The 19,838-nt window shown below is 39.7% G+C and overlaps 1 protein-coding gene across 1 annotated transcript in view; it reads right to left on the reverse strand.

Annotated features, from left to right (window-relative positions):
* MTNR1A (melatonin receptor 1A) overlaps positions 1-12,054 on the reverse strand; it is a 38,760-nt gene extending 26,706 nt beyond the window's left edge. Inside the window, exon 1 of the mRNA XM_002923416.4 lies at positions 11,745-12,054. Within this exon, the coding sequence (XP_002923462.1) occupies positions 11,745-11,970 (226 nt within the window). The 5' untranslated portion in view covers positions 11,971-12,054. The remainder of the gene's footprint in view (positions 1-11,744) is intronic.
* Between the last annotated feature and the right edge of the window lie 7,784 nt (positions 12,055-19,838).

Consider the following 19,838-nt stretch of genomic DNA (forward strand, 5'->3'; position numbering starts at 1 on the left):
AAATAAATCTTAAAAAAAAAAAAAAAAAAAGCGCCGTTCATTGCCTCTGCTAGCTGAGAAAATCCTGAGCGCGTGTATTTCATTTTTAGAAAATAGGGCATTTCCATCAGCCAGGCAACTTAAAACTCTAGAGACCTTAGTATTCACCTCAAATATTCCCATTATCATTTTTTAAGGATACTAATAAAGAACGAGCAGAACAAGGTCCAAAGACTTTATAGAGATTTAAAATGACTTCCAAAACAGATATTTTTCAAAACAGGTATTTTTTTCAATGGAAATATAGTTGACACACAATGTTACCTTAGTTTCTGGTGTACGATGGAGTGATTGAACACCTGTGTATGCGATGCCGTGCTCCGGGCAGGTGTAGCTCCCATCTCTCCCCGAGCGCTATTACAGTACCTTGGAGGCACTATGCTGTACCCTTCGTTCCCGTGGTTTATTCATTCCATAACTGGACTCCTGTACCTCCCATGCATCCCCCCCCCCAATCCCTCTCCTCTCTGCCAGCTACCAGTTGTCTGTATTTATGGGTCTTCTTCTGTTTTGTTTTGTTTTGGTTTTGGTTTGGTTTTTTTAGATTCCACATTTAAGTGAAATCATATGGTATTTGTCTCTAACTTATTTCACTTAGCATAATATCCCCTAGGTCCACCCATGTTATCACAAATGGCAAAGATCTCATTCTTTTTTATGATTAATATTGCATTGTGTGTGTGTGCGTGTGTGCGTGTGCGCGTGTGTGTGTATCCAGATACACTACATATTCTTTATCCGTGCATTTGTCGATGGACGCTTAGGTTGTTTCCACATCTCAGCTGTTGTAAATAATGCTGCAATTAATATGGGACATATATTTTTCAGGTTGGTGTTTTTGTTTCCTTTGGATAAATACCAAGAAGTGGAATTGCTGGATTATATGATAGCTCTATTTTTAATTTTTTGAGGAACCTCCATACTGTTTTCCACAGTGTCTGCACCAATTTACATTCCCACCAGCAGAGAACAAGGATTCCCTTTTCTCCACATCCTTGCCAACACTTGTTATTTCTTCTTTTTGATAATAGCCATCGTAACAGGTGTGAGGTGATATCTCATTGTGGTTTAGATTTGCATTTTCCTGGTGGTTAGCAATGTTGAGAATCTTCTCATATGTCTGTTGGCCATCTGTATGTCTTTGTGGAAAAATGTTTATTCAGATCTTCTGTCCGTTTTTTATTCAGATTGGTTTTTTGATGTTGAGGTGTATAAGTTCTTTATAGATTTTGGATATTAACTCCTTTTCAGATGTATCATCTGCAAATAACTTCTCCCATCCGGTAGGTTGACTTTTAGTTTTGTCGATGGTTTCCTTCTCTGTGCGAAAACTTTTTATTTTGATATAGTCCCAATAGTTTATTTTTGTTTTGTTTCCTTTGCCTGAGAAGACATTCCTTGAAAAATGTTACAGTGGCCAATGTCACAGAAATGACTGCCTGTATTCTCGTCTAAGACTTTTATGGTTTGAGGTCTTATATTTGGGTCTTGAGTCCATTTTGAGTTTATTTTTATGTATGGTGTAAGAAGGTGGTCCACTTTTATTCTTTTGTATGTAGCTCTCCAGTTTTTCCAGCAACATTTATTGAAGAGACTGTCTTTTCTCCACTGTATATTCTTGCCTCCTGTCATAAATTAATTGATCATATAAGTGTGGGTTTATTTCTGGGCTCTCTATTCTGTTCCATTTATAAATGTGTCTATTTTTGTGTCAGTACCATACCGTTTTGATTATTACAGCTATATATTATATCTTGAAGTCTGAGATTGTGATACCTCTAGCTTTGTTCTTCTTTCTCCAGATATCTTTGGCTTCTCAGGGCCTTTTGTGGTCCATACGAATTTTTGGATTATTTATTCTGGTCCTGTGAAAAATACTGTGGTGTTTTGATAGGGATTGCATTGAATCTATAGATTCCCCTGGATAGTATGGACATCTTAACAATATGAATTCTTCTAGTCCATGAACATGGAATAGCTTTCTGTTTGTGTCATCTTCAATTTATTTAATCCGTATTTTTCAGTTTTTGAAGTACAGATATTTCATCTCCTTGGTTAAATTTATTCCCACATATTTATTCTTTTTGGTGCAACTGTAAATGGAATTGTCTTCAATTCAGATATTTTCAGATATTTTTCAAATCAGATACTTTTAAAAACAGAGCCATCAGATGTTAGTAAGAACTAAATGCAGGAGGTTTAATTTAGGACTTTTAACTTTGGTTCACTTTCAGAATTGCCAAGAGAAAAAGGACTGTGAAAAGCTCCATCTTATCTGTGATTAATTTAATGCTAAAAACTGCTACTTTTTTACGAGATGGAGAGCTAGAGGAACCAAAGGTCAGATGCAGATGTAATCACGCGGAACCCCCAAACCAGCCGTGTATTTAGATGTAATCACGCGGACCCCCCAAACTAGCCGTGTATTTAGGAGTCTTAATCCACTGTTGGAAGGTTTCCAAGCAATTCTGAGGCTTGCTTTGGCAAATTTGGATATAAGTTAGAGTTCGATAATAATATACTACACAGACCAGAAAAAAAGTCATGAAACTTTAAACACTGCCTAAGAATGCAAGGGGGAAAAAATCAAGAAAATGCCTTTAAAAATAAAAAATTGCCTTGAATCAATGATTTCAAATCTCATGAAGACCTATAGGAGGAAAACGTCAACAGTATTGATAAGAACTATCAAATTGAGGATTATATTAAACATTGACTTTGTTAGCTTGAAATCATTTTCGAAGTCTGCACAAACAGGTCATAACTTTTTGAACGGTAACATACTTGTCTGAGAAAGTTTCTTGTAGCTTCCAGAGCTGACGCATTTTAAATTAGAGAACAACTTTGGGTATGGAAATAATCAGCCTCTCAAAGGTTGGATATTGAAACAGTCAGAATCTCGGTATGAGATTCCCTTATGAAAGGGAAAATAGTGACATCGGAGAATTTGTGTAATTTCCATAATGCTGCAGAAGAGATTTAGATCCTAAATCTTTAGTTTCTGACTGATTTCACTTCTTATTGTTCATATTGGCCACTTACTTAAAAAATACATTAAAAAAAATAAAAATAACAAACACTAATTATAGGATATATACTAATAATGACATAGTAATACCATTATTTCTATAGTATTTTGGAACTTCAGAGTGATTGGTAGATGGATGGGGGATGGATGGCAGAATCTAAATCTACCCTCCTAGCAACCCATGTGAGAGAAGTACCCCACTGCGTAGACGGAGAAACTTAGAGAGACTGCGTAACAGAGCCCATACGTAGTACAAATAAAGGTACTGCAGGTTTAAAAGACTCAGCCTGGGTCTGATTTTAATTCCTGTGTTCCTTCCACGGTCATACTGGGTGGGTTCCTGGAATAAGAAATACTGATCATTCATCTGTGAATTTGGGGTTTTAGTTTTTTTATCTACCTGAGGAGATTTCATAAGGACAAATAAAACAAAACGTGCGAAAGTGCTTTTAAAACTGAGAATCTCTCTTGTGCGTAAATACAAAGTATTAGACGTTCCAAACAAGAAGTTGTTTTTCTACTTTATCAACAGAAATCAGATCAAAATAGCTGTCTATGAAAAGTAAACCACAAACTACAATTTCACTAATTTCCTATTTTAATTTTCTCAAGCTTGAAAAATGTTTCAAACACAAATCAATAAATTTTTAAAATAAAATTGTAGGAATGAAAAAATAAATTCCTTTTATAATTGGGGTTAGCTTGATAAGGGTGCTGTAAGATACTCATAATTTTAAGTGGAAATATTCACCAAAAGATGACCAGTGGCTTTTGCAAAATTAGTTATGAACCAGAATAAAAAAAAAAGATTTAAATTTTTATCACCAAAGGTGTTAAGATTTTCAATTAAGACAGCAGAACAGATTATTGAGGAATGCTGTCTGTTTTAATTGCCCATGTCCTGGAAGTTAGACCTTTGTTACAGTTCTGTTTACATTATATCTGATGTCCGTGGATATTAAGTGAATCACAGGAAAGCATCACTTACAGTAAGAAGAGACTATTGGATGCAAAATGAATTATAAAGAAAGATTTCCAAAAGGATAAACTGCCTCAGTAGTATTGGCCAAAATGCATTTTCTTTTTCTTTTGGGATTTGGGCAATTGGTTCATATACAGACATTTTATTACGTTTTATGTTTTTGGCTTTAACGATCCCACAGAACACTGGTTTTTAGATCACCAGTAAATCACGTAACTGGACACCTTTAGGACCTCAATAGAGACATCGTGAATTGATTTTGCAGGAGACATTGTCTGATCCTTTATTTTATAATGTGGTGAAGGGCTTATCTTCCATCCCCTTTTAAACACCTGAGTGAGAGTGATGTGCTCGCTCTTGTGAACCCCCCATTCTTGAGATGTGTGTTATCGTAAACTGAATGGCTGGCTGGCTGCCAGTTGAGGCTGTTGCTCTGGAGTGGTTACATTTTGAAGGGGTCACTGCAGGCCTAGAAGAGCCCATCTGACTACAGGAATGCTCCCCGTGGAGGACTGTTCACTCACACACACAGCAAGTCAGTCATCATCAGTGTCCCCGGCTCATCCCACCCAAACTCACAAGAACCTTCCTAAGTCCCAGAGGACCAACCTATTGTTTCTGTGTAGTTGGTCACTTCATTCTCTTCCAAGAAGGGAGAACTATATGAGAAATTTCTGAAACTCGTGTACATTTCCTGGGACATAAAACAGGGAAACCAGATGTCCTGCAGAGGTCTTTTTCTCTAGCAGATATGAGACAAGTGATCCAGATAGTTTAGGACAGTGAGGCACACTTTCATGAGGACACTGTTTCCTGGGTCTGTGACGTCTGTCATCACTGTATGTGTCTGTGTCATTATACCCACAGTTCTTATTGCTAGTCTGTTTCATTGCATTCTAATCTCTAATTTCACAGTGAGTTTAATAATCATGTAGACAAAAGGATACCAGCATCAAAAGGGACTCCGGGTTTTGTCCAACCCCATCATTTTACTGATGTGAAAACAGTCCAGGGAGATGATGATTTATCTGCAATGGTAAAATGCATTCAGTGAAGAACTGGAGTGCTGTTCTGGATCCATTCTGTCTCCAAGCTCCTCCCACAATTCCATGTAGGATCTGATATGTTTGTCCCCAACACGAGCACTCGACTGTGAGCAAACGCATGTATTTATACTTCTTTCCCTCCATCTCTGATGCTAAGCCCACCTCTATAATCATGTCTTGCCCCTAAGTACTGTCCTGACATTTCTAAGTTAGGAAAGGAAGCTTCCACCTGTTCCTTCCACACCACACTTCCCCATTCTCAGAGGATTCCAAAAGGGTCAGAACTTAGAACAAGGCAGCTTGATTTCAGGAGCTCATGAATGTCAGCTGACCCAGCAATTCTGAGTATTATTTCAGCCATATTGTTGTGGGCCAGCACTGAAGCCAAATATTGTATCATATATTCTTTTAAGACATTTATAAGTGAACTTCTAGAATATAAAGCTTGTAAGCTTAGCACTGTCTTTTTTTGCTGATGCGCAACAGACACAATTAGGAAACAGATACACATGTGACCTCTACTAAGAGATCAAATCTAATGATGGTGATTAAAAGGTATTGAAGAACAGGGAGTAAGAAACAATGGGGAAGAAGAAAAGAGAAGGAAAAGGAAGAGAAGGAAAAAGCAAAGAGAAAATGAAAGCCAGGATACAGTGAACAGAATGGCCAAGGGCTCAATCAAGGTAGCTTTGAAGACATTCACTGGGACCTAGCCTGGAGTACTGGTGAACTGATGGCGAGAGTGGCCATGGGTCCTGGAGAAGGCAGTGAGCCTCAGGCTTCAGTGTCTGAGCAGTGGCTACAGAGAAAGAAAGAGCCAAGTTCAGTACAGAAACCATCTGCTTGCAGATAGTAAAAGAGAAAAATGGACATTGGTGGTCGCCAGTACTTAGGTTGGGCATAAGTTCTAGTTCAAGTTGTGAGTAATACTACTACCATCTATCAACAGCCTCGTCTCATTTCTCAGAAGTACGGTCACATGTGCACACATAAGGAACAGTTCATTACAAGCAGGGTCTGTGTTTTGTGCACTTGGCTGTGTGTGTTATGCCTCAATTTAGAAACAGTCTTTTTTCAGGAGGCATGCAGGCCTGAGACCGTAAGCATCTTAGAAATGGCCCTGGGGCATCCCAGGTTGAAACTCAGATCTCTGAGGCCCTCAGTCCATGTTCTCTCCATACTCTTTGCAGCCTCTCTGAATAGAAATGCAGGATGGAGAAAGAGAGAACACTCAGCGAAGGCCTGAAAGGCAACAAGTGCAGGCACCCTTGCATCCAACAAGAGCTGCACTCGAGCACGTAACACAGCGCTGGCATTCCGGTCTTACAGTCAATCCGGGGAACTTTTTGTTTTATTTTGTTACTACATTGAGAGTCTACCCCACTGTGTACCAGATTTTAAAATAATAACTACTTTAGATAGGCATCTTTCTAAAATCTTACGGCCCTGTCTTCTTAAACAGAACACACTGTATGTGACCAGACCGCTCCTTGAGTGCTCAGGATCACAATTAAGAAATACCTCACTGGACTATGAGTTTCAAGAGCAGTTAATGGGGCAGAAGTATTTGCTTTACAACTTGCCTCCCAAAGGTTGCGCTTAAGTTTTTCAGACCTGCTTTTAATGAGTCTGTTTCAGCCCATGCTGTTTGCCACATGTGCTGTTCCTTGAACTGTGTCAGTCATCCTCCTCATTGATGACTTATCTGGACACTAGCCTCACTCACTCAGTCTCTAAAAACAAACCAGCTATGGGAGAAAGCCTGTTATTTTTGCTTATTTTCATTTATTGGCTGTATTCTAGATAGGTTCAATGGCCAGATAATTGAGTTTTGAATAGGCAAGATACTTTTGTACTCTTCCTTTACTTTTTTAGTTAAAGTTCTAGTTAAACATGGTGTACATAGAGAAAAGCATGGTGTACACAAATCATAGGTCTATAGTTCAATTGTTTTTTTTTTTTAAGATTTTTTAATTTATCTATTCGACAGAGATAGAGACAGCCAGCGAGAGAGGGAACACAATCAGGGGGAGTGGGAGAGGAAGAAGCAGGCTCCCAGCAGAGGAGCCTGATGTGGGGCTGGATCCCATAACGCCGGGATCACGCCCTGAGCCAAAGGCAGACGCCCAACCGCTGTGCCACCCAGGCGCCCCTATAGTTCAATTGTTTTTAACAGATTTCAGTAACAAAAAAATGTTGTTTGGGAGTTTCTGGGTGGCCTGGTCAGTTAAGCATCTGACTCTTGATTTCGGCTCAGGTCATGATCTCAGAGTCCTGGGATTGAGGCCTGTGTCCAGCCCCACTTCAGGCTCCGTGCTCAACTGGGGAGTCTGCTTGAGGTTCTCTCTTCCCCTTTCCTTCGGCCCCTCCCCCCCACACTCCCTGGCTGTCTTTCTAAAATAAATAAATCTTTTTTTAAAAATTAAAGTTGTTTTTGGGACACCGGGGTGGCTCAGTCGGTTAAGCATCTGCCTTCAGCTCAGGTCATGGTTCTCCTGGGATCCAGTCCCACATCAGACCCCTTGCTCAGCGGGGAGCCTGCTTCTCCCTCTGCCAGCTGCTCCCTGCTTGTGCTCTCTCTCCTTCTGACAAATATATAAAATCTTTAAAAAAAATTAAAGTTCTTTTTAACATATCTTTGTTAGGTATACCTAGAAAAAAAGAGCACATGACATCACCTACTTTGCCCTTTTCAAAGTATGCACCATTTTCCATATGCAAAGTATCTTTTCCCATATATGTGAGGCTAAGAAAATAGATGTTTTCTGTACTTGACACGTGTGTAAAATAGAGGCTTGGATAACTGATTTCTCAGATCACAGAGTAGAGAGCAAGGATATTAATCCTAGTGTTCCAGTGGAGGAATCTTCCCATTACTATGCTATGAAATTTACTCAGAAGGAGCAAATATGGTAGCAACAATTCTAGTATCAAAGTTTGGACAGAAGGGAGCAGATATTCTGCCAGCACCTAAGAGCCTGGTGGGCCTTTGGAGGCTGTGTGTGCTCTGATTGACCAGTGTCCCTGAGATACAGCTGTTAAACATTTTGAATTTCTTCTCTGGGAAGTCGAATGTCAGTGTGCTCTCTTGGGGGAGGGAGGGGGCATCAGGAACCCTACCATTATACCACATCCCCAAGAGAACGTTCAAAGCTTGGGATGCCTTAACATCCTTATTTCCTTATCTCATTTCTTCTCTTCTTGCATCTTCTATCCTTAATGCCAACACAATAAGGTAACTGAAAGGGAAGGTTTGAACAACGATAAGAACTTTTGATAAGCATCCCAAAACTCATTGGAATCAGCTATTTCTCTCCCTGTTTCAAATTACCATCCATTGTAGAAAGCCTCAAATGGTTTGAATTGGAACAGTGGTACATCTGAATAAAAAGTCCCAATCATACAAATATGAAAGTTCAAATCTTCCCAAACTAAAGCTCGCTCCAAGTCTCCCCGTTAGCTACAGAAAGGCATTTTATAGACTGCCCTCTTGAAAAATTGCTTAGCACATGAACAGACTACAAAAGACAAAGTCTTGTGGAAGGTGCACTTTTTATAATTCTTTTTCATAAGACAGAAGAAGAAAAATTATTTTGGGCATGTGAATATTTTTTTTAAATGAATGTTCCTGCAAGATTCCCACTTCCCAAGTGCTGCAGTTGTTACCACTAACAAAGCAGAAGGAGCTCTAAGGGCAAGCTCTGAATTTTATACCCCGCTCCACCACTTGGAGGACATAGGACCAGTCTGTGTCCTCAGTTCCTCCTTTGCAAAGGGGCTGACAGTGGCATTTCCCACCACAGGGCTTCCCGGAGAACACAGTTAATGTAGCCTTCAGAACTGTGTCTGGCCCACAGAAAGGGAAGGAATCTCTATTTTGTTTGTTTTTACAAGGGAACAAAGGAATGCATTGACAGGTCAAAGCAGAAGTCCTATTATCAAATCCTAATCCAAGGAATTATAATCCTCAGTAGTGCAATACGGAGATTGCAAAGCAGATTAACCTGTCATAACAGAGCCAGCTCTCCCGGACCCCAGAGATACAAGGGACACTGGAGAAATCAGCCATGATGAGAAAGCAGGCTTCCCCCACAGCTTTGCTCCTGGGGATGAGACAGAGAATTCTTTTTTTGTTCGTTTGTTTAAGATTTTATTTTTAAGTAGTCTCTCCACTCATCATGGGTCTCAAACCCACACCCCCAAGATCAAGAGTCTCGTGCCCCACCCACAGCGCCAGCCAGGCGCCCCAAGACAGTTCTTTTTTTTAAAATAATTTTTATTTTGTTATATTAGTCACCATACAGTACATCCCCAAGGACAGCTACTTCTTACACCGTGCTCCTAGCACCATGTTCTCTCATGCCCTCTGTTTCTTTTTTTCACCCAGTGTACTTAAACTAGACCAAAAGCAAAACCAACTCACCCATTTCTCTCATCAATCTATATCTATGAGCTTGTTTTTCTATTTTTTATTTTCTTAGATTCCATGTCTAAAGAGATTAAATGGTATTGGTCTTTCTCTGATTTATTTCACTTAGTGTAATGCCCTCAGGGTCTATCCATGTTGTCAAAAATGGCAAGATTTCATTCATACATATATATATGTATATAACTTCTTTGTATATGTGTGTATATATGTGTGCGTGCGTATTACATTTTCTTTATCCATTCATATGTTGATGGACACTTAGGCTGTTTCTGTATCTTGGCTATTGTAAATAATGCTACAGTGAATATGGGGGTGCAGATATCTTTTTGAGTTAATGTTTTTGTTTTCTTTGAGTAAATACCTAGAAGTGCAATTGCTGAATCATAGGGTAGTCTCTTGTTTTTAATTTTTTGAGGAACCTCCATATTGTTCCACAGTGGCTCACCAGTTTGCATTCCAACAATTTATAGCAGTGCACGAGGGTTCCCTTTTCTCCACATCCTTGCCAACACTTGCTATTTCTTGTTTTTGATAATTGCAGTCTGATGTGTGTGCGGTGTTGTCTCATTACGGCTTTGATGAGCATTTCCCTGACGATGAGTGACGCTGAGCATCTTGTCAGTACCTGTTGGCCATCTGGATGTCTTTTAAAAAAAAGTCTATTCAGGGGCGCCTGGGTGGCACAGTTGGTTGAGTGGCCAACTCTTGATTTTGGCCTGGGTCCTGATCTCAGGGTCCTGGGATTGAGCCCCTGAGTCTTCGGCACTCAGCAGGGAGTCCGCTTGAGGATTCTCTCTCTCCCTCTCCCACCGCCCTTCCCCCCATTCAAGCGCTCTCCCTCTTGCTGTCTCTCAAAAATATGTCTAATCAGATCTTCTGCCCACTTTTAAATGATTTTTTTTTCTGCTGAAGTGTATGACTTCTGTATTTTAAATATTAGTGCCTTATCAAATGTGATTTGCAAATATTTCCTCCCATTCAGCAGGTTGCCTTTTCATTTTGTGTATAGTTTCCTTTACTGTGCAGAAACTTTTTAGTGTAGTCCTACTTCTTTATTTTTGCTTTTGTTGCTTTGGCTTTTGGTGTCAGATTAAAAAACTCATCCCACAGACTGTGTCAAGGAGCTTTACTGCCTGTGTTTCTTCACAGAGCCTATTCTCAAAGGCAGAGTTCCTCAAGTTTAAGCCAATCATCTGTGAAATGAGGTTATTCAATGGACTGACTCAAACTCAGTTCATGTTATCAGGTGATAATCAAGATATTTCTTAAATTACTCACTGTCCCAAGCATTAAAATGAAAAAGGGGGCCCTCCCGGGAGAAAGCTAAAGAAAAATCACAGCATTGATCAAATACCTTATTAGAGCATGTTTCCTTCTTCTCCCCCCCCCACCCCAACCTCCAAAATATCAGCTTCTAAATAAAGAACTAGGCACCTAATCATCTCTTAAAGATCTGAACATCCAGTGTCCTGTGGAAAATCATCCCTGGTCTCCCTCCCAAGAGAAACCAATTTCAATTCATTGCTTGGAGGATAAAGCAAGTTTAACTCAAACACAAAATTAGCTTACGTAGTATAGTATATGTAAATATCCTCTTTATGTCACATTTCTGTTCTCAAAATGGAAACTTGTTTAACTTGGAGGAATAACAATCATGTTTAGGAGCCTTGGGAGTCTTTAAATTGCACGCTAAAAACTGAAAACTACTCCTGGCAGCGAAACTAAAGTAAAGCTGCTCATTTCACAGGCTCTTTTATTTTCTCCTATTTTAATAAAGTTGGGGGAGAAAATTATATGTAAAACCGAGCAATGGATAAGTTCATTGATCTGATTTGGAAGGACTTCTTGAGGAACTTTCTGCAAACTGTGTCTGATGTCTCTTAAACCTGACTCCAGCAAAGTGTTCTACCCCGTAGGGACTTAAGACTCCTTGTTTCATTGTGGGGCGAGGGGAGGAGGGAGAGAAAGGAAAACAAAACAAACTTACACAGGCAGGTTAAAGGAAAAATAAACTGACGGGCTTCTCTCTCTGATTGGAAAAAGAACTCAAAGTCCCCGGTTGGTTTGTTTTTTTTTTTTAAAGAAGTCACTTTTTTTTTTTTTTTAAAGAAAAAGCTAATTGACAGCTGAGGAGGGGGCTGTGTTCTGGGAAGCAGCCAGAAAGGGGGGAGGCGGCCATCAAGTGAACATGGGGTGCTGCCCGGCCCCGGGAGCTCCTACCTGCGTTCCTCAGCTTCTTGTTCCGATACACGGACAGGATGACCAGCAGGTTGCCCAGGACGTCCACCACGATGGTGAAGATGAGGATGAAGGCGAGCGTGTAGGCCACCCACGAGGGTCGAAGCCACGCGCCCTCCCCGCCGCTCGGCGCCCGCTGAGAGGCATTGAGCAGCGCGCTGCCATTGCCCTTCGGGGTCCCGCCCGGCGCGCCCCACGGCCCGGCCATCGCGCCCTCGGAGCGCAGCGCCACCCAGTCCACCGGGGCTTACGGCTCCTCACGGCCCTCCCCGCGCCTGCTCGCCATCGCAGGTGCTCCCTCACCGCCGCCCTGCCGGCTCCGCCGCCTCCCCGCAGCGCGACTCTGCACCTGCGGCGCCGGCCCGCCCGGGGACACCTGTCCGTGTCCCATCCCCGCAGCCTGTTCCGACAGCGCCCCCGTGCGGGAAGCCTGCAGCGCGCCGCCTGCGCCCCAGCCGGGCCGTGAGCCGGGGGAGCCAGAGGGGAAAGTCGAGGAACTCCGCGGCCTGGCAGTCCTTTCCCCGCCCCCACCGCACAGACTGCAAAGCCAGCCAGAATTTTCATAATCTTCCCCCAAAATCTACCTTTCTTTTGATATTTCTTGAACGCTGTCCTTAAAATTTTAATATGTCAACTATATTTCAATATAGTTGAAAAAATAAAAATAAAATTTCCAATTTAAAAATTCCAAGTTCTTATCCTCAACCTCTGTGCGTGCCCCAGGTTGCTGCCCCAGGAAATCAGTAGGAGAATAAGGACGCTTGAAATGTCGGCTTGAAGTGACATAAGATTCCACTGGGAAGGCCGATTCAAAGCACCTATAAACTTTTCATTTCGATTTCAAATGTCAGTGGATCGAATAGTTTCAAAGTAGCCACAGTCTTGCTTCAAGAACCAAGAGTCAGATACTCTCTGGCGCGTTTCTTCCGGGAGCAGCACAGATCCGAGCACACCCTGCTTGCTCTCCCTGTAGAAGTCCAGGCTTATGTTTGCCACATACTCGCCGTAGAGCTGCTGCTTTTTTATAATGAACTGAAGATCTTTTTAATATGGACACCAACACACTCATCAGTTTAAAACACTGTACATGGTAATCCAATGCATAGACTCAAAAAACCCCATGACATCAATAAAAAAACTAGTACTTATATATGAAAATTCGATATAAATGACATTTTCTGACCTTGGCATTTCTGAGTGGAAGACCTGTCTTTAAAGTCCCACTCTGGTGCTGGGGCGTATTTTACTTTTTATTTACAGTGCCTTCTGTGTGTGTGTGTGTGTGCGTGTGTGTGTGTGTATAAAATAGCTTTATAGAGATACATTTCACATGCCATACAATTCATCCATTATTGAATTCAGAGTCATGTGACCATCATTATCATTAGTTTTAGAACATTTTCATTACCCCCCCCAATTCAGTATCCATTGGCTATTACTCCCCATTTCTCCCCAGCCCTCCCTGCCCTAGAAAACCACTTTCTCTCTCAATGGATTTGCCTATTCTGGACATTTCATATAAATGGAACTCTACAATATGTGGTACTTTGCGACAGGCATCTTTCACTTAGCAAGGTGTTTTCAAGGTTCGTAGACGGTGAAGCGTCCGTTGGTACTCCCTCGTTTATCGCCACGTGGTACTCTGTCTCAATATACCACATTTGTTTATCCGTCCATCAAATGATGGACGTTTGGGTTGTTTCTACGTCTTTGGCTATTAACATCAAATGTTAGTTTTGCGACCTTGTGAACTTTATATGGTGGGTCCATACATATATCAATGTTTGCTTTTGTGTCCAACTTCTTTTGTTCAATACTAAATTTGTGAGATTGGGAGTGCCTGGCTGCCTCAGTCAGTGGAGCATGTGATCCTTGATCCTGGGGTTTCAAGTTCCAGCCCCACGTTGTCACCCTCTAGCTTTTAAAAACAACTTCACTTGACCATTGAAAGTGTCCAGGAAATCTGCAACTTCAATATGTAACTACTGGCCACGAGGTCTTGGAAATTATTCCAAAAGAATTTGAAGTGTGGCAAGACAACGGCAGCCTGGAACTTTTCAGTAAAGCAACCAAAGACTGGTCTGGTGCTTATCGAGGAATAAACAGAGCCCCACCTACCCCAGGGTATTACAGCTTCCACTTTCCCTTTGAGATCTCTCCTGTAGTCATGCCTGAACAGTAAAGTCCTAGGTAAACAGTAGTCATTAATGTGCTTCAGTAATGTACTTGTACAGGAAATACTTCACATACGTGGCTCTGTGCTCAAATCATAGTCCTTACCCCCTCCAAATGGCAGCGTGGGCTGTGGATGCATATGTGAGATACAGAAGTGAAATGCAGAGTCTACAAAGAAGGACAACATCGGAAAGGAGTTTAGAAATCAATAGATACATTAAAGGAATTGAATAAGAGGGCTTTTTAATTAATTTTACTTTTTAGAATAGTTTTAGGCTTACAGCAAAATTGAGAGAAAGTACGGAGATTTCCCATATATCCCCATCCCCACATATGCAGAGTCTCTCCCACTAACTACATCCCACACCACAGTGGTACATTTGTGACAATCCGTGAACCCACACTGACTCATCATTGTTGTCTGAAGTCATAGTTTACATCGGGGTTCATTCTTGGTGTTCTGCATTCAGTGAGTTTGGACAATTGTATAATGACACATATCTACCATTATAATATGTCCACTGCCTAAGAATCCTCTGTGCTCTGCCTGTCCTTCCCTCCCTCTCCTCATCCCTCAGAACCACCGACATTTTTAGTGTGTCCATAGTTGTTGGCTTGTCCTGAATGTCCTCTGGTTGGTATCATATATTGGCCTTGTCAGTTTGGCTTCTTTCACTTAGTAATCTACTTTTGAGTTTCCTCAATGCCTTTTCATGGCTTAATAGCTCATTCTTTTCAGTGCTGAGTGATATTCCATTGTCAGGATGTACTGTAGTTTACTATCCGTTCACCTAATGAAGAGCATCTTCATTGCCTCCAAGTTTTGGCAACGAAGAGTAAAGCTGCTCTAAATATCCATGTGCAGGTTTTTGTATGGATATAAAGTTTCAGCTCCTTTGGGTGAATACCAAGGAGCACTGTTGCTGGAGCGTATGTGAAGAGTAGGTTTAGTTTTGTAAGAAACCAACAAACTGCCTTCCAAAGTGGGTGTACCGTTTTGCATTCCCTCCCCCCAGTAATGAATCCACATCTCCATCAGCATTTGGGTTGTCAGTGTTCCAGATGTGGACCATTCTAGCAGGTGTGTAGTAGTATGTTATGTTTTAATTTGCAGTTCCCTAGTGGAATATGATGTTGAAAGTCTTTTCATATGCTGACTTGTCATCTGTGTATCTTCTTTGATGAGGTGTCTCTCTATTCTGGCCTTTCGCCCATTTTTTTAAACACATTGTTTCCCCACAGTTTAAAGTATTCTTTGTGTATTTTAGACAACAGCCCTTTATCAGATGTGTCTTTTGCAAATATTTTTTTCCAGCCTGTGACTTATCTTCTTATTCTCTTTGTGTAGTTGTTCACAGAGCAGAAGTTTCTCATTTTAATGAATTATAGCTTATCAATCATTTCTTTCACGGATTATGTCTTTGGTGTTGTATCCAAAAAGTCGTCTCCACACCCAAGGTCATTTAGGTGTTCTCCCATATTATCTTCTAGAAGTCTTAGAATATTGCATTTTACATTCAGGTCTATGATCCATTTGTTGGAGTCAGTTTTGTTAAAGGCATACAGTCTGTGTATTTGCATGTGGATGTCCAGTTGTTCCAGCACCATTTGTTGAAAAGACTATTTTTGTTCCACTATATTGCCTTTGGTCCTTTTCAAAGATGAGTTGACTGTATTTGTGGGTCTATCTCTGGGATCTCTGTTCTATGCCATTGATGTACTTGTCTGTTCTTTCAAAAATACCACACTATCTTGATTACTGTAACTCTTTGGTAAGTCTTGAAGTCAGGTGGTGCCACTTCTCTGACTTTGTTCTTCTCCATTAATACTCAGTTGGTTATTCTGTTTTTTGCTTCTCTGTATAAATGTTGGAATCGATGTGTCCACAGATACAAAAGAACTTGCTGGGATTTTGATTCATGTTACATTGCATCTATGGATAAAGGTGGGAGACTGACATCTTGACCATATTGAGTTTTCTAATGTATGAACACAGACTGTGTCTCCATTTTTTAAGTTCTCCTTGGATACCTCTCATCAGAATTTTTAAATTTTTCTCATATAGGTGTTGTGCATATTTTTTTAGATTTATACCTAAGTATGTCTTTTTTAGAGGCACTAATGGAAATGGTAAAGTATTTTTTATTTCAAATTTTTCTTGTTCATCACTGGTATATAGGAAAGCAATTGACTTTTGTAAGTTAATCTTGTGTTCTGCAACCTTGCTATAACTGCTTATTAGTTCCAGGCATTTTTTTGTGTGTATTCTTTTGGTTTTCTACATAGACGATCATGTCGTCTGCAAAAAAGACAGTTGTATGTCTTCCTTCCCAATCTGTATACCTCTTATTTCCTTTTCTTGTCTTACTGAATCAGCTATTATTTCCAGTATGATGCTGAAAAGCAGTGTAAGAGTCACATCCTTGCATTGTTCCTGATCATAGTGGGAAAGCCTCGGGCTCCTTACCACTAAGTATGATGTTAGCTGTAGCGTTTTTGTAGATGTTCTTTATCAAGTAGAGAAAGTTCCCTCTATTCATAGTTTACTGAGACTTTTTATCATTAACAGATATTGGATTTTGTTAAATTCTTTTTCTGCATCTATTGATATGATTGATTTTTCTTTTTTAGCTTATTGATGTGGCAGATTACATTAATTGATTTTCAGATGTTGAACCAGGCTTATATACCTGGGATTTCTCCCACATATATGCTGTAAATGACCCTCTAAGCACTCATTTCAGCATATTCCATAAATTTTGATGTTTTCCTTTTCATTTAAAATTATTTTTAATTGCTCTTGAGATTCCTTCTTTGACTCATGTGTTATTTAGAAATGTACTGCTTAATCTCCAAGTATTTCGAGATTTTCCAGCTATTTTCCTGTTATTAATATCTGGTTTAATTTCAGTGTGGTCTGAGAGCAGATAATGTATGATTCCTATTCTTTCAAATTTGTTAACTTGTATTTTATGACCCGGAATGTGGTCTAACTTGGTAAATATTCCCCCGTGAACTTGAGAAGAACGTGTGAAGTGCTCTTGTTGGACGATGTGTCCGTAGATGTCAATTATATGTAGTTGATTAACTGTGCTCTTGAGTTAAAAAATGTCCTTACTGATTTTCTGTATGCTGGATCTGTCCATTTCTGATGGAAATATGTTAAAGTCTCCAACTATAATAGTAGATTCATCTATTTCTCTAGTTTTATCAGTTTATGCCTCATGTATTTTGAGACTCTTTTGTTAGGTGCTTACATGTTAAGGATTGTTATTTCTTCTGGACAGTTGAACCCTTTATCATTATGTAATGCCCCTCCTTATCCTTCAGAATTCTGAAGTCAGCTCTAAAATTAATATAGCTACTCCTGTTTCCTTTTGATTAGTGTTAGCATGATATATCTTTCCTCATCTCTTTAATTTTAATCTATATATGTCCTTATATTTAATGTGGGCTTTTTTTTAATCCTCTCTGACAGTCTCTCTTAACTGGTATATTTAGACCATATATGTTCAAGGTGATTATTGATACAGTTGCATTAACATTTACCGTATTCATTATAGTTTTTATTTTTTGCATTTGTCCTTTGTTCCTGCCTTTGTCATTTACTCTGTTTTCTGTCTTTTGTTTTAGTTGAAACTTTTATATGATTTCATTTTCTCCTTTCTTAGCTTATCATTTTTTTTAATTTAAAAAAAAGTTTTTTTCATGGTTGTCCTAGAGTTTGCAATGTACGTTTATAACCAATCCTTGGGGCGCCTGGGTGGCTTAGTCAGTTAAGCGTCTACCTTCGGCACAGGTCTTGATCTGTTGCTGATTTTTCATCTTGCTTATTAGATTTTTTACTTGCAGTTAAAATGGAGTGGTGACTTCTAAGGTCCTTAAATGCCAGGAAAGAAGTATTTACAAAAATAGTTTATTACAGCCAAAGGGGGTTAATTCCAGAAAATCAGGGTTGGTAGAGCATTAAAATATATTAATATAAGTTACCATATGGACAGATCAAAGGAGATAAACCACATGGTCATCTTAATACACGCTAAAATGGTATTTAAAAATTCCCTATCCGTTCCCAATTTTTAAAAGTTTCTATAATGTTAATAAGAACAGAGTGTGAATACTATAAAGAATATTTCAAAATAATGTCTATCTTAGACTTAGAAAGGCAAGAGTTCTTTAAGTTGGGAAGAAAAGGGAAGGCCTAACAACACACCTGTCTAGCATTGTGCTGGGTGTTTCTGATAATGAAATGAGATTAAAAAAGAAAAATGTAAAAATCAATATTTGCAGATAGGAGTGTACGTACTTTCTTAAATTCCAGGAAAAATGAGAGTACATAATGAGAAGATCTGATATATAATAGCAGTCGATGTAAAATTGCTAGAAACTGGCTTCAGCAGTGTGCAGGGTAATGTGTAGAATTTTTTTTTAAAAAAGCTCAAAACTTCACTGAGAATCATGAAAGAAAACACAAAGGGAAAGACACACCACGTTCCTGGATTGAAAGCTTGAAAATTAATTTCCCAAATACTTTTTGCCAGCCCAACAAAAATACCAATAGAGATAAAAAAATAATCATAAAGCTCCTTTAAAGAAAATGTAGCAAAAAGGATCTGAATAGGGGCGCCTGGGTGGCACAGCGGTTAAGCGTCTGCCTTCGGCTCAGGGCGTGATCCCGGCGTTATGGGATCGAGCCCCACATCAGGCTCCTCTGATATGAGCCTGCTTCTTCCTCTCCCACTCCCCCTACTTGTGTTCACTCTCTCGCTGGCTGTCTCTATCTCTGTCAAATAAATAAATAAAATCTTGAAAAAAAAAAAAAAAAAAAAGGATCTGAATAAATGAAGGGGAGAGGGTGTGAGTTGCTAATATTAAATGTCCATTAAAAGTTAAAATAACCAAAAGTGTGTGAACGTTGTATTGTATTGTATTGAAGATAATACAAGATGAAGGTTTGATGAAGTTAACGTTTCATGTCAGTGGGGGAGGATTAGATTATAAAAACGACGATTCATTTAAAGAAAACATAGGTGAACAAAATAAAATGTAGGTAAAAAAAAATAAAATGAAGAAAATGTAGGTGAATACTTATGTAACCTTGGTGTGGAAGGAACTCTGACATGGAAAACATATGACAGAAAATACTCATAACCATAGAAAGACCAGTAGTAGCTACTGTTTGCTGCACACTTAGCACGGTCCAGCTCTAGGATAAGTATTCTCCATGCATTATCCCGCACAATCTGCTAGTGGTCCTAAAAGGTTGGGCATTGCTAGGGGTATTTTATGGGAGAGACCCGTGACTCTGGAAGTCACGTGGTACACCAAAGGCCCACAGCTAATAAGGGATAGAGGCAGGATTTATACTTTGGTCTCTTGGGCTCCAAAGCATCCACCCTTGTTACTGAGAGGGAGTGTTTCTCAGCCAGGATAGATTTGAGTGCACGAAAGTTAAAAGTTCTTCTGTTTTAAAAAAAGATACCATAGGGTTGCCTGGGTGGCTCAGCATCTGCCTTGGGCTCAAGTCATGATCCCAGGAGTCCCACACATCCAGCTCCTTGCTTAGTGGGGAGCCTGCTTCTTCCTCAGCCTGCCGCTTCCCTGCTGTACTCTCTCTCTCTGACAAATAAATAAAATCTTTAAAAAATAAATAAATACAATAAAATAAATGCCATAAATAAGTAAAAGCTAGATAGACCAGGGAAATGATTTGCAACTTATCATACAAAATATCAATGACCTTAATTACATAAAGGATTTTTTCAAATAAGAAAAATGGTAGAAATATTTTTAAAGGATGTAATTAGACAATTAAAACCTAAAAAAATATATGCAAACTCTCTTTGGAAAACAAAAATCAAATGTATGGGAAGTTACCATTCCAACTATTACTTTTGAAAA

This window comes from Ailuropoda melanoleuca, chromosome 18 (genome assembly GCF_002007445.2).
Source record: "Ailuropoda melanoleuca isolate Jingjing chromosome 18, ASM200744v2, whole genome shotgun sequence".
Classification (NCBI taxonomy): domain Eukaryota; kingdom Metazoa; phylum Chordata; class Mammalia; order Carnivora; family Ursidae; genus Ailuropoda; species Ailuropoda melanoleuca.